Raw genomic sequence first — 13,842 nt, 5'->3', positions numbered from 1 at the left:
GACTAGGTTGGACGAAAACATGAAGAAAGATCGCTCCCATTGAAACATATCATGAGCCAATATTGTTTTTGTGATACTAAGAGGAAAGAACACAAATTCACAAGGAGCTAAAAAGTAAAATTATGTCATATTTCTGATTATTTTAAAATTTCGAATCACTTTTCGACAGTTGACTCACCTGCTTGCCATCATGCCAGATTAAAACGTGGGTCACACTTTGTGTTTGCTGAATTGCAAAAGCCAAAATGTCTTCATGACTAAAATCGGACATGTCGCTATCTCAATGTAGTAGATAAATAACTAAAAATAAAAAAAACGCCACAATAACAATAATTGTGTGATAAAGATATTATCAAATTAATAAATCATATACACACTTGTTCAGTTCTCTTGGATAAAAGATATTCGTTTATTCATTCAACAATCGACATCAGCTCTTATTTGATAACCTTTCTGACCTTTTTCAGCTAAAAAGTGAATCGGCGAATAAGAATAAGAATGTTAAAGGTTACACACATTTTTGTATATCGGTAGGTTAAATCTAGCTGGCGGATTTTGAGAATATTCTAGCTAAACGCATGGCATAGATATCTTAAAAATTTAGCATTTTACATGCCAATCTCTTGATTGCAACTCTATCAAGTTTTTCTCTTTTTGTTAGAGGAAATGTGTCAACAAATAAAAAATACTTTGGAATCAATGGGCTGCCGTGTATAGTTACATTCTCACAGTGGGCCCTCACATCTTGTTCTGAAATGTCCGCATCGGGTTGTTTGACGACCAAAGCACACATCTCTTCAACCATTTCATCATCCGGGACTCCAACTATCGCCACGTCTTTAACCTCAGAACATTTCCGGATCATGCTTTCAATGACCTCCGGGTAGAGCACAGTGGTGCCTTTGGAGATGGCAAACTTGTTACGGCCCATCACGAACACTTGACCTTTGTGGTTGACCTTTCCTACGTCATTAAGCCTTACCCAGCCATGGGGGTCAAATGTCTTGGATGTATTCTCTGAGTCGTTGACGTACTGGTGGAGTGACAGCTTTGTTTGAAAGACGATCTCACCCAGCTCACCTGTTGGAACTTCCTATATTAAAAATAATATACGAAAATATAAAAGATTGCCATAATACAGTGATATCATAGATAATAAAAAATGGGTAGCCCCTCGGAGCCCTTGGTCCATGGAGCCAGAGTGTATCCCAGTTTCAACAGAGTACAATAGCAATATCTTGCTACCCTTTGGATAGGACGCTTGTCTTATCACAAAGTACTTTCAGTTAGATATATAAAAGCAAAATAATATAAAAATAAATAAAAACAAAACATACAAATACAAAAAAAGGAAAAAAAACAGCAACATTAACAAAAAGAATTTTTAAAATGCGAAGCGTCTCTATTGTTATTTTTTAAAAAAACAAGAATGTGGCAGTTCAAGCTATTTTTTTTTCTCCAGCAGGCATCCGGTTTTACTAGAACTATATAGAGTTGGAGTCGTAATGGTTTCTTCCCACATTGATCATTCTTATGGCTGACTCCGACTACCCGGCACTGCCGTCCTCTGCCGTCTTCCTGATAAAGACTTCGGGGACGGACAAAATACTAAGAGTAAAGAGAAGAGCCACTAGACCTACCAATACCAAGCTAGAAAAAAAACCCAAAAAAAACGGCAGAGGTGCTTGGTATGGGTTAGGTCTAGAGGCTCTTCTCTTTATTCTTAGAATTTTTTTCGTGGCCAACGTATTTATCCGGAAGACGGCAGAGGACGACAGTGTCGGGTCGTCAGAGTCAGTTTACGGTGTGGGTTAGCCCTTAATGTCAAATCGTTAGATAAGCCGAGAACAAATAATTGTAAAAAAAAATGAATTGATTTAGATGAGAAATAATATAAGTCAGGTCATTCAGTGCGACTAAGTGGCACGCGCTTTCGGATAGGAAGGTCCTGGGTTCGAGCCTCGCTAGGCGCATAGTGAAGTCCTTGGAAAAGGCTCTTTACTCACATTCTCTCACCTTACTCAGGTGTAAGATGAGTACCTGGTCGTTAACAGCGTTGTCTCTGTCCGAAAAAATTGTAATATCGCCTAACAGGCGTCATGACCCGTCCTAAATGTTCAGTGTTGCTGTTGGCCAGGGACCCCTTGTAAAAAGCTTTGAGCACGTTTAGTGGATATTGCGTTATATAAAAGCTAAATTTTTAAGATCTCAATTTATAGAAGGTATGATAAAAATATTTTTGAAGTCTTGTGTTTGAATTTTCGAAATCGTACCCAATGCGAGCTTTCAAGGCCTTGAGCAAGTCACCTCGCCTAGCTCAGTTTGCGGCGCTGCATTGCGGCTGACGCCAGGGTTATTCTAGTCTTCCCTTGGAATTTAATTTTTATTGATTTATTTACACCGTCCATGTATTGTGAGTTCATGATTTGTGGAAAAAACAAGGTCTAGAGAAATAGGGATAGAGAAGGATGGAAGGAAGCAGGAAAGAGGAATACAATGGGGAGGGGACTGGAAGATGAGGAGGAGAAGGAAGAGAGAGAGAGAGAGAGAGAGAGAGAGAGAGAGAGAGAGAGAGAAGGAGGAAGAAAATTAGGTGACAGAGAAAGAAACAAAGAAGATGAAGACAAGACAGTGCAGAGGGAGAAGAGTTTTATAGAAGAAGGAAAAGAAGAGTAAAGAGAAGAGAGACAGAAAGATATAGAGAAGTAATATAAAGATTGATACAGAGAGGGAAGGAGAACGAGAGCGAGAGAGAGAGAGAGAGAGAGAGAGAGAGAGGGAGAGAGAGAAAGAGGAGAGAAAGAGAAAGAAAGAAAGAGAGAGAGATAGATAGATAGAGAGAGAGCGAGAGAGAGAGCGAGAGAGAGAGCGAGAAAGAGAGAGAGAGAGAGAGAGGGAGAGAGAGAAAGAGGGAGAGAAAGAGAAAGAAAGAAAGAGAGATAGATAGATAGAGAGAGAGCGAGAGAGAGAGAGCGAGAAAGAGAAAGAGAGAGAGAGAGAGAGAGAGAGAGAGGGAGAGAGAGAAAGAGGGAGAGAAAGAGAAAGAAAGAAAGAGAGATAGAGAGATAGATAGAGAGAAAGCGAGAGAGAGAGAGTGAAAGATTGAGAGAGAGAGAGAGAGAGGGAGAGAGAGAAAGAGGGAGAGAAAGAGAAAGAAAGAAAGAGAGATAGATAGATAGATAGATAGAGAGAGAGAGAGCGAGAGAGAGAGAGAGAGAGAGTGAAAGAGAGAGAGAGAGAGAGAGAGAGAGAGAGAGAGAGAATCTTACACATAGATACACTCATACAAAAAAATGCATAGCAGAAACTTGCGAACACATGCAAAAAATCTGAGAAAAAAGGAGTCAAGACAAACGTGACCAAACACATTATCCTTCAGGTCAAATGGATTACCTACCTTGTTATCCAAGCCAACAACCTTGACCTCGGTGTTTCTGACAGGAAAACCGTTATTGAAATCTTCGTATTCTTCGATGCTCTTTATTATATTCCTCGTCGTGATACAGCCCTCTGTACTGCCATAAACAATCATCAACTCATCGGTAATCTTACCCAAAGCCGCTCGTGCATGTTTTCTTGTGGTCGTACCTCCCGCGCTTATGACCCGTTTTAGCTTATAACTCCCAATTACGCCGTCTTTGCTTTGACTGTAAACTCTTGAAAACTCCATCAGGTACTTTGGCGCGGTAAAACATAAATCACAGTTTTCTTGAACGGCCGTTTTCCATTGTAGCTCGGCCGAACCTTCCGGAATGTTGCCTCCTCGATCTAACAGGACTCTGGTTGATCCTTGGGTAAGATAGACATAAGGAAATCCGCTTATCCAATCCAGGTCTAAGTCACAAAAATACCGTGTAGGTTTTAAGGTGCCTATTAATTGATCAGCAGCCGCCATTAATACTTTACTATTGAAAGGAACTAGTTTTACGACACCCGAACTCCCGCTAGTCGACATGTAAGCGCACACGTCATTGGGATCAATGGCCTCGTGCCACAACGTCTCCTTCCCACAATCCTCCAACATTTCAAGAAAGTTGTTCCAGTTCCCCAAAGTCCAAGAAAAGATGTGCTTCAAGGTCGGCACTTCCTGACATGACACCTCACCACTGGCCTGGTCGTACTTTTGTAATCTGGGCTTGAGAATGGAGAAGGCTCCTTTAGGATCTGATGGGCTGAGGATAATCCCGGTTGCCTGCCCTCGATTCAAAGATGAGATTAAGTCTGACCCGTCGGCCATACACGATTGGGCAGCCATTGTGATGCATCCTGCAGTAATTGTGCCAAACATACCTGTAACCGGTAAGGTCGGACATGAAATAATATGTGATATTAAAGATGTATTAATGGCCAGGTACTGATTTTACACTTGAGTAAGGTGAGAGAATGAGAGTCAAGAGCCTTTTCCAAGGGCAACTATGCCCCGATCGAGGCTCGAACCCAAGACCTTCGATCCGAATGCGAGTTTCATACCACCAGACCCCATTTTGGGAAACAACTCTATCGGCAGCAATAAGATATTTTGGCAAGATTATTAATCACCAATTTGCTGTTTGGACAACATGGGTCATTCGTGATATATATTATATTATAAAAACAAAAACCATAAGTAATAGCGCTCAACTTTATGATAAAAGGAGCTATTTATAAAATATTTTAAGTATAATTAAATTATTATGATCAACTTCTACAATATTATTTCGAGCGTTCGCTCTCATCAGGAAGATATATATATATATATATATATATATATATATATATATATATATATATATATATATATATATAACGAACGTCTTGGCCATATAATGTGAGTGACAAATTATATTTTATATATATATATGAGCCAAGGTCAAAAGGTGCCAATTTTTTTTCTCAAAATAAAAATGACATAATAGTCCATTTATGTTTCTATATATGTAGCAAAACCCTGTACTTCATGAATCAAAGGCCCTTTAGATAACATTACGGTCAAACGCAGCATAATAACGTCAACAATGCCTTTAGGTTGCTGGTGTCACATGTGACCGGTGACACCAAAATGAGACCAAAAGCGCAATAACCAAATGATTTTTGTTAAGTATCAAACTTTATTTAGTAAGTTATAAACAAAAAGACACAATCAACAACAATCATAGTACAATAGTATTACCAACTATTGGAGAAAAGGTTGCTTTTTGGTGTCATCGGTCACAAGCAACATAGAATGCAAATATATTATTTCATAAAAATGATTGTACATTAACAACAACAACAATATTGCATATGCTTATTACCAGCAATGTTCAGAAACTTTTGGAATAAAATGTTGGGAAATAATGTGACCAAAGCAGATCGACGGTCCGATGATCAAACCTCTGAAGTAGCGTTTTCGTGAATCCGTTGATCAAAGCTCTGATGTCGACATCAGAGTCGCGCCCGGCGTTTTCACGGCGATCAATCCTCCGATGTCACTTCCGAGGTTTGAACAACGGGTTTTGAGATAGAGGAGAGCTGCAACACGTTTCTTTATCTTTGTATTGCATGGCAATCATCATCATCATCATCATCATCATCATCATCATCATCATCATCATCATCATCATCATCATCATCATCATCATCATCATCATCATACGGATGTAGGAGTGAAAATTAATATTTTTAAAAAATTTAAATAAACTTTAAAGATTAAGATAAAATTGTTATTTCCTTTTAGTTTGTTCATGTTTTTTTTTTCAATGTATATACAATTAATATATATATATATAGGGAACCTTTGCAAAGTGCCCTGACCGCGTTTACTGGATATTGCGCTATATAAATGCTCAATGTTATTTTTTTTTTTAGTTTTGTTGTTTTTTGGTTGTTTGTTTGTTTGTTTTTGTTTATTTAGCTTTTTCTTTTTCTTTTTTTTTCTAAAATAAATCAAAAGATCATTGTTTGTTGGACAGGATGGGTAGGGGTTTAAATGGTGGTATGATATTAAGATGGCATCAGGTGGACATGACATGTGATTTAATAAGGTGATTGTCATGATCGAGCTTTGTTATTTTTAAATAATAGAGATAGGGAGAACAGGTGATCGGCGTATTATCTTTTCAAATACCCAATCATTATTTCGTACATTATATTTACTAGTAAAGCATAACCGGGAGAAAATAGGCTTGAAGTTCAGTCGCATCATGACTTTAGAAATTGACAATTATTTAGCAGCTGTGATATTTATGGATGCTCAAAATTATAGAGTCCAATGTCAATACAACCCTATTAACAGTAAATTGAAATCGTGATTTTGTAGTTAAAAACACAATCATTCTTTCTAATCCACGAAAACAAACTATACATCATTTACATGACGTGTTTTTGATTGCTTGAAAGTACTTCTCCGTCTCCCTTGAACTCTGAACTAACATCAGAGGTTTGATCATCTTGAGACTAAAGAATAAGAGGGCGCGCTTATCTCTGAAGTTGACATCAGAGGTTAGATCAGCGGATTGGCAAAAACGCTACCTCAGAGGTTTGATCAACGGGCCATCGATATCTTATTTAGCGACATTATTGTGTCACTAGTGACATTAGACCGATGACACCATTACTTATGGCAATACCAAATTGCAATTTCGACAATATATCATTAATTTCAATCAAACCAGTGTAATAACCTCAGGTAAATATGGAATTTAATAATATTTCAGAAACCAAAGACTTCAAAAATAGAAATATACATGGAAAATAGAGCATCTGAATGTGACTTGTGACATAAGACCGGTGACACCATTACTTATACTTATGTACAAGCAACACCAACTCACACTTTCGTCCATACTATATCATTATTTTCAGTCAAAAAAGCATAATAACCGCAAATCAGATGACCATCCAAGCCAACAGTCAATAATGCTAAAATGAAATTCAATAATATGTGAAGAAACTAAATACTTTCAAATTGGAAATATACTTAGAAATTAGTAATACCATTGTTGCTATTTATTACTTGGGTCAAAATCGGCACTAGAACGCAATTTTGCCTCAATAAATCAAGAATAGCAACTGTACAAATCTAATACAGTCTGTTAAAATGGAATTCAATGACATTTCAAGCTTTGAAGAACATGAAAACAGAAATACATTAGAAACTTCAAACTTAAGTGTCAACTGTGACATTTTAACCAATGACACCAATATTTAGGCTTCAATGTAACATCCAATAGAAAATCAGATTGTGAAATAAAGAAAAGAATAGGTATGGCGAAGAATGCATTCAACCAGCTGCATACAATTATGAAAAACAGGAATATTAGCATGAAAACAAAAATCAAAGTCCTGGATTGCTATGTACTGTCTGTGCTGCTATATGGTTGTGAGAGCTGGACCATAAACAAGACCATGGTTAAAAGACTGGAGGCAGTGGAAATGTGGTTTTACAGAAGAATGATGAGGGTGTCATGGATGGAAAGGAAAAGAAATGAAGAAATTTTAGAAATGGCAAACAGAAAAAGATCACTGATAAAAAAATCATCAAACGCCAAATGGAATTTTTAGGACACAGTATCCGCCACCCTGGTTTGGAAGTACTCGCCTTGACTGGAAAGATGAATGGAAAAAGAATAAGAGGAAGACAAAGAATAACGTATTTGAAAGGGATAAGAACTTGGACAGATGAAGCTGAGAAAGGTGGCGCTGCTTTAATAGAATTGGCAAGAGATAGATCAGCTTGGCGGAAGATGACCTCCGACGTCTGCTTCAGATATGGAACTACATGAGATGAGACACCAATGGTCACAAAAAGTACCAGAAGTCACACAAACTCTAGATAAATATCAGTCATGGTAATGAATTCATGTAACCAGACGATGACATCACCCTACTGCTCAAATCTGCTTGTTTGTAGTAATTTAGTGTGTTAATAGTAAAACAAATCAAATTCCTTGACAACCCTTCTATTGTAATATCCAATATCAAGTGTTGCTTGTGACAATGTAAAGTAGCGATGACACCAAAGTTCAACTTACCTTTTCTGCATGGAGCCATGCTGGAAAGGCAACTGAAAGTGCTGCACTTCAAAGGCTGGTAAGAAGGTGGATCAAAATTGCGAATCGCCATTTAACGAAACAAACTTCCACGTGTTCACGCATGCCGTGTTGCTTGTGACAAATGACACCAAAACCAATAAACCTCGATATCAGCAAAACGGAATACATTTACTCCAAGATTTGAGTTCAGAAGGAAAATCTATGCTTTTTTCTCATAATAAAACATTTTATAACCATTAAATATGAGCTTTAAAGTTTCGTGTCGAGTCTTAGTATTGTGCTGTGTTTGATGACACCAAAGGTCACAAGCAATACCAACTTTTTAAGAACTCTATATGAAACTTAATCAGATATGTAATATACTGCAATTGCGTTTAAAAGTAAATTTTGACTTTATACTATTAGTCAAATTTCAATCATGTGAGCTAAAACATCACATTTAATTTCTACATGCTTTCTAAAAAGGTGATGCGTTGACCTCGTTTTAAGCACATGCCAAACAGCATTCAAATTTCACTTTTAAGTTGTTTATTTCATATCCTGTTGAACAGAGTATGTTGAGCTATCTCAGTTTATCTCTTCTTCATATTATCAATTGATTACAAGCATTAACCCAATGAAAACCGTCCATAATTAAGTAAAAATCAAATTTTCTTAACACTGGTATCAGACGGGCACCTTTTGACCTTAGCTCATATATATATATATATATATATATATATATATATATATATATATATATATATATATATATATATAAAATATAAATTGTCACTCACATTATATGGCCAAGACGTTCGTTTCTGTGGCTTTCGTCTTGAAGACGTGGACTAAAGCCACAGAAACGAACGTCTTGGCCATATAATGTGAGTGAAAATTTATATTTTATATTAGCTCTAACCATCATTATCAAGCAATTTCGTACCTACGAGTACCCACCAACACTCATATATATATATATATATATATATATATATATATATATATATATATATATATATATATATGTATATATATATATATATATATATATATATATATATATATATATATATATACAACCCATTTCTCATATCGGTTGATTATAATTCATTCTTTTTTGTTTTTCAACACTGACCCATAAGACGTTGAGGAGAATTCGGAAGAGCCGTGTAGATTACGTCTCCCTTTTCAAGGCCACTCTTCCTCAACAGAGCTGCAACGTTCCTGCTGTAGTCCCAAACTTGCTGTCGTGTAAGGACCAACCTTTCTCGATTCTCGTTGACAAAGATGAAGGCCGGTCTATTTGGGTCATCGAAGGCACGCTGCTCCAGGGTCTTCACGATGGAAGGGTGCGTGGTTTCCATGGCAACGATTTATGGATATGACAGTGAATACGAAGCGATTAGAATCTGTGGATTTAAAAAGTTACACCTCAAAGTTTTCTTTTGTGGCCAAAGACTTGTCTTTTGACGTCATTTTTGCTCAGTGTCAGGCTATAGATAGTATGCTCCTGGCTAATAAATTCACACCATTGCCATCCGGAAGTATAACGGACCAACACACAAAACTCTGTGTAACAATGAACTGTTATAGTCTGGATAATACAGTTAAGTGAGAATAGGATTCAATAGCCTGATGTCACGTCGCCCAGCAACGAGCAGCTTGATTCTAAACAAAGAAAATCGATGCTTTATATTCTTCATGCAGGCTAAAACTTATTCACATGTCATGTGATTAGAATATATAAAAGTCAAAACATGATCAGATTTATAACGTTTTTCTCCTCTGGATACACTTTTATGCTCGTCGGAAAATTATTTCATGAGGGCGTCCGCCATTGTTCTGATAGTTTAGAACCAGTTACTAAGTTACTCTGTGTCATTACGAGGGAAGTGACGCCACGACTGTTGAAGCCTATTACTCATAAAAGTGGATGAAAAAAGACAACAACAAGGATCCGAGTGAAGACAACTTCATTTTATCTCAAGATAACTGGTCTTTTAAAAATACTCACTATTAATGCTATGAGTTTAGGCAAAATACTCTTTTACATCCGAGAGCCGGATTTAACGCATCAACACGCAAAACGTAACTTTAAGCTTTTATAGATAGTGTGCGCTTGGCTAGGAAACTCACAGCATTGCCATCCGGAAATATAACGGACCAACCACAAAACTATGTGTAATCTTGGTCGTTTATATAGATAGTTCGAAGATGACGTCACTCAGGCCTTTGTTATTGTTTTTGCCATCCGTGTTTGTGAGTTGTTCTCACTAAACTGTATTAACCTGACTATAAACGTTCATGGATACACAGAGTTTGTGTGTTAGTCCGTTATACTTCCGGATGGCAATGTTGTGAACTCCTTGGCCAAGCGCATTCTATCTATAGTCTGGTTAATACAGTTTAGTGATAATAACTCATACATATGTACGGCAAAAAAACCAATAGCAATGACCTGAGTGATGCCATCTGCATTCTAATTGATAGAATTTAGTTAGAACTGCTCATAAAATGGCAGCACCATCGTTATCTTATAGATAGAATGAAGATGACGTCACTCAGGTCTATGTTATTGCTTTTGCCATCCACGTTTATGAGTTGTTCTCACTAAACTGTATTAACCAGACTATAAACATTCAAGGTTACACATAGTTTTGTGTGTTGTTCCGTTATACTTCCGGATGGCAATGTTGTGAACTTCTTCGCTAAGCGCATACTATCTATAGATAGAATGCGCTTGGCCGAGGAGTTCACAACATTGCCATCCGGAAGTATAACGGACCAACACACAAACTCTGTGTAACCATGAACTTTTATAGTCTGGTTTATACAGTTTAGTGAGAACAACTCGCAAACGCGGATGGCAAAAACAATAACAAAGGCCTGAGTGACGTCATCTGCATACTATCTATCGCCTGACACTGACCAAAAAATGACGTCAAAATGCCAGTCTTTTGCCACAAAAGAAAGCAAATCGTGAGTTGTATTAAATAGTTCAACCAATGAAATAACTTGTTTCCATGAGCTCTACTAACGACAACTCACGACGCTACACAAACCTAAAAAATGACGTCAAACTGCCAGTCCTAGGTGGTTCTAGTGTCATGCTATACGTTAAAGATGGCTACGGCCTGACAGTGACCAAAAAATGACGTCAAAAGACCAGTCTTTGGCCACAAAAGAAAACAAATCGTGAGTGGAATTCAATAGTTCAATGGAATCTCTTGATTCCTTGAGCTCTACTAACGACAACTCACTAGACGTCAAACTGTAAGTCCAAGTGGGTTCTTGTGTCAGGCTATAAGTGAACGATGGCTCTGATACGTTCTTCAGTCAAATGATTGAACGGAGGTGACGTCACTCAGGTCTTTGTTATTGTTTTTTTTGCCATCCGCGGATATGAGTAATTCTCACTAAACTGTATTAACCAGACTATAAATATACGGTTAAGGTTACACATATTTTTGTGTTTGGTCCATTATACTTCCGGACGGCAATGTTGTGAGCTTCTTTTCCAAGCGCACACTGTCAATAACAAAAGCAATAAAACCTATTATTAATCATATATATATAACAATAATAATAATAATAATAATAATAATAATAATAATAATAATAATAATAATAATAATAATAATAATAATAATAATAATAATAATAATGATAAAAATAATAATAATGATAACAACAACACAATAATAATAATAATAATAATAATAATAATAATAATAATAATAATAATAATAATAATAGAATAATAATAATAATAATAATAATAATAATAATAATAATAATAATAATAATAATAATAATAATAATAATAATAATAATAATAATAACATTATATAGTACCTGTCTCATGCACTATAACTTTTATGCACACAATAGACAAGGCATGCAATATAAATTATAAAATAGATATACATTAATATATCAACCGTTTTTAAAAGATTAAGAAGTTACTATAGATAGTATGCGCTTAGCTAAGGAGTTCACAACATTGCCATCCGGAAGTATAATGAACCAACACACAAAACTATGTGTAACCATGAACTTTTATAGTCTGCTTAAAACAATTTAGTGAACATTACTCATAAACGTGGATGGCAAAAAAACAATAACAAAAGCCAGAATAACGTCAACTTCATTCTATCTATACGTAAATCGTTTGTGAATGATGGGTGTCAACATTTAATGGTGTTACATTATCAAAAGTGATGCATAATATGCAATGTTATATATATTCCATTCTGGACTTTATAACAGGCAATGAGAGAATTTGTCAAGTCTGTGTTGCGGCGCAAAAATATGTTTGTCTACTGTTTGTATAGATAGTTCGAAGATGACGTCACTCAAGCCTTTGTTATTGTATTTTGCCAAACGCGTAATAGCGTAGCCATCGTTAAGTTATAACCTGACACTGAAACCCAAAAAAAAAAAAAAAGACTGGCATTTTGACGTCATTATTTGGTTTTTGCATCGCCTAGTGAGTTGTAGTTAGTAGAGCTCATGGAAACAAGTTATTTCATTGGTTGAACTATTGAATACAACTCACGATTTGTTTTCTTTTGTGGCAAAATACTGGCATTTTGACGTCATCTTTTGGTCAGTATCAGGCCATTACTTTACGAAGGCCACGGTCAGACTATAAGTTAACGATGGCTCCGATAATATCCACTAAACGTGCTCAAAGTGCTTTACAAAGGGCCCCTAACCAACAGCAACGCGTAACGTGTAGAACCAGAAATGAAACCTGTTAGGCGATCTTACAGAGACAACGCTGTTGACGGTCATGTCCTCATTTTACACCTGAGTACGGTGAGAGAATGTGAGTAAAGAGCTTTTTCCAAGGACTCCACTACTCGCCGAGCGAGCGAGGCTCGAACCCGGGACCTTCTGATCCGAAACGAGTGTGATACCACAAGACCACGTAGCCGTACACTACCAAAACTACCAAAAATTAATTCGTACAAACCTAAACGTTATATCATGTTCCAATAGTCCTACAGACCAGTTCATCCCAATTTATTTATATAAGATGAACGAATACAGATAGGGATCAGTCATCAACACATTTATTACCTTGTTTACGACGTTATAAAATATGTGCGAACTTAATGGTTGATTGATTTAATTCTTTGAAAAACATTTCACAGTACAGCGGAACTGAGAGAGAGAGAGAGAGAGAGAGAGAGAGAGAGAGAGGGGGAGAAAGAGAGAGAGAGAGTGCTAGGAATATAGATAGAGATAGAGAGATAGATAAATAGATAGATAGATATATAGATAGAGAGAGATAGAGGGAGAGAGAGAGAGAGAGGGAGAAAGAGAGAGAGTGCTAGGAATATAGATAGAGATAGAGAGATAGATAAATAGATAGATAGATATATAGATAGAGAGAGATAGAGGGAGAGATAGAGGGAGGGAGAGAGAGAGAGAAAGAGAGAGAGAGAGAAAGAGCGAGATAGAGAGATAGAGAGATAGAGAGAGGGAGAGAGAGAGAGAAAGGGAGAGATAGAGAGATAGAGAGATAGAGAGATAGAGAGAGGGAGAGAGAGACAAAGAGAGAGAGAGAGAGAGAGAGAGAGAGAGAAAGAGAGAGAGAAATCCCAACTCGTATTTAAATTTTGGCCAAAAAACGCATCCTTTAAATATCGAAATATCGAAATGGAACTCGTCTTTTAAAAACCTTCAAACCTGGGACTTCGACGAACTATCATATTTGAGAGGGTTTTTTTGTTTGTTTTTTTGTTGTTGTTTTTTTTTTACCAGATGAAGGTCAAGGTCATGTTAACTGGTCAAAATGTTAAATTCGTGGGGTTTTTTTTCTTCAGATGAGAACATAATA

The 13,842-nt window shown here is 36.6% G+C and overlaps 1 protein-coding gene across 1 annotated transcript; it reads right to left on the bottom strand.

Annotated features, from left to right (window-relative positions):
* Positions 1-388: 388 nt before the first annotated feature.
* On the bottom strand, positions 389-13,001 carry LOC144962351 (medium-chain acyl-CoA ligase ACSF2, mitochondrial-like). The gene is made up of 4 exons (XM_078895251.1): positions 12,973-13,001; positions 9,130-9,403; positions 3,398-4,290; positions 389-1,093 (listed from the first exon to the last, which is right to left on the bottom strand). The coding sequence occupies exons 2-4, from the start codon at positions 9,356-9,358 to the stop codon at positions 593-595; spliced, it is 1,623 nt and encodes a 540-aa protein (XP_078751377.1). The 5' UTR covers positions 9,359-9,403; positions 12,973-13,001; the 3' UTR covers positions 389-592.
* Between the last annotated feature and the right edge of the window lie 841 nt (positions 13,002-13,842).

The sequence above is a fragment of the Berghia stephanieae genome, unplaced genomic scaffold (genome assembly GCF_034508935.2).
Source record: "Berghia stephanieae isolate SIO BIC M18660-M18661 unplaced genomic scaffold, UCSD_Bste_1.3 scaffold922, whole genome shotgun sequence".
In the NCBI taxonomy this organism is placed as follows: domain Eukaryota; kingdom Metazoa; phylum Mollusca; class Gastropoda; order Nudibranchia; family Aeolidiidae; genus Berghia; species Berghia stephanieae.
Note: the sequence above shows the minus strand (reverse complement) of the source record. Positions and strands in the feature narration are given on the sequence as shown.

What these genes read in the sequence shown, in the direction of transcription:
- LOC144962351 (XM_078895251.1), bottom strand. Translation starts at nt 9,358, where the DNA reads ATGGAAACCACGCACCCTTCCATCGTGAAGACCCTGGAGCAGCGTGCC. An exon ending in TTCTCCTCAACGTCTTATGG is followed by an intron (nt 4,291 to 9,129) that starts GTCAGTGTTGAA and finishes TACCGGTTACAG; the next exon opens with GTATGTTTGGCACAATTACT. An exon ending in TTGTTGGCTTGGATAACAAG is followed by an intron (nt 1,094 to 3,397) that starts GTAGGTAATCCA and finishes TTTTTAATATAG; the next exon opens with GAAGTTCCAACAGGTGAGCT.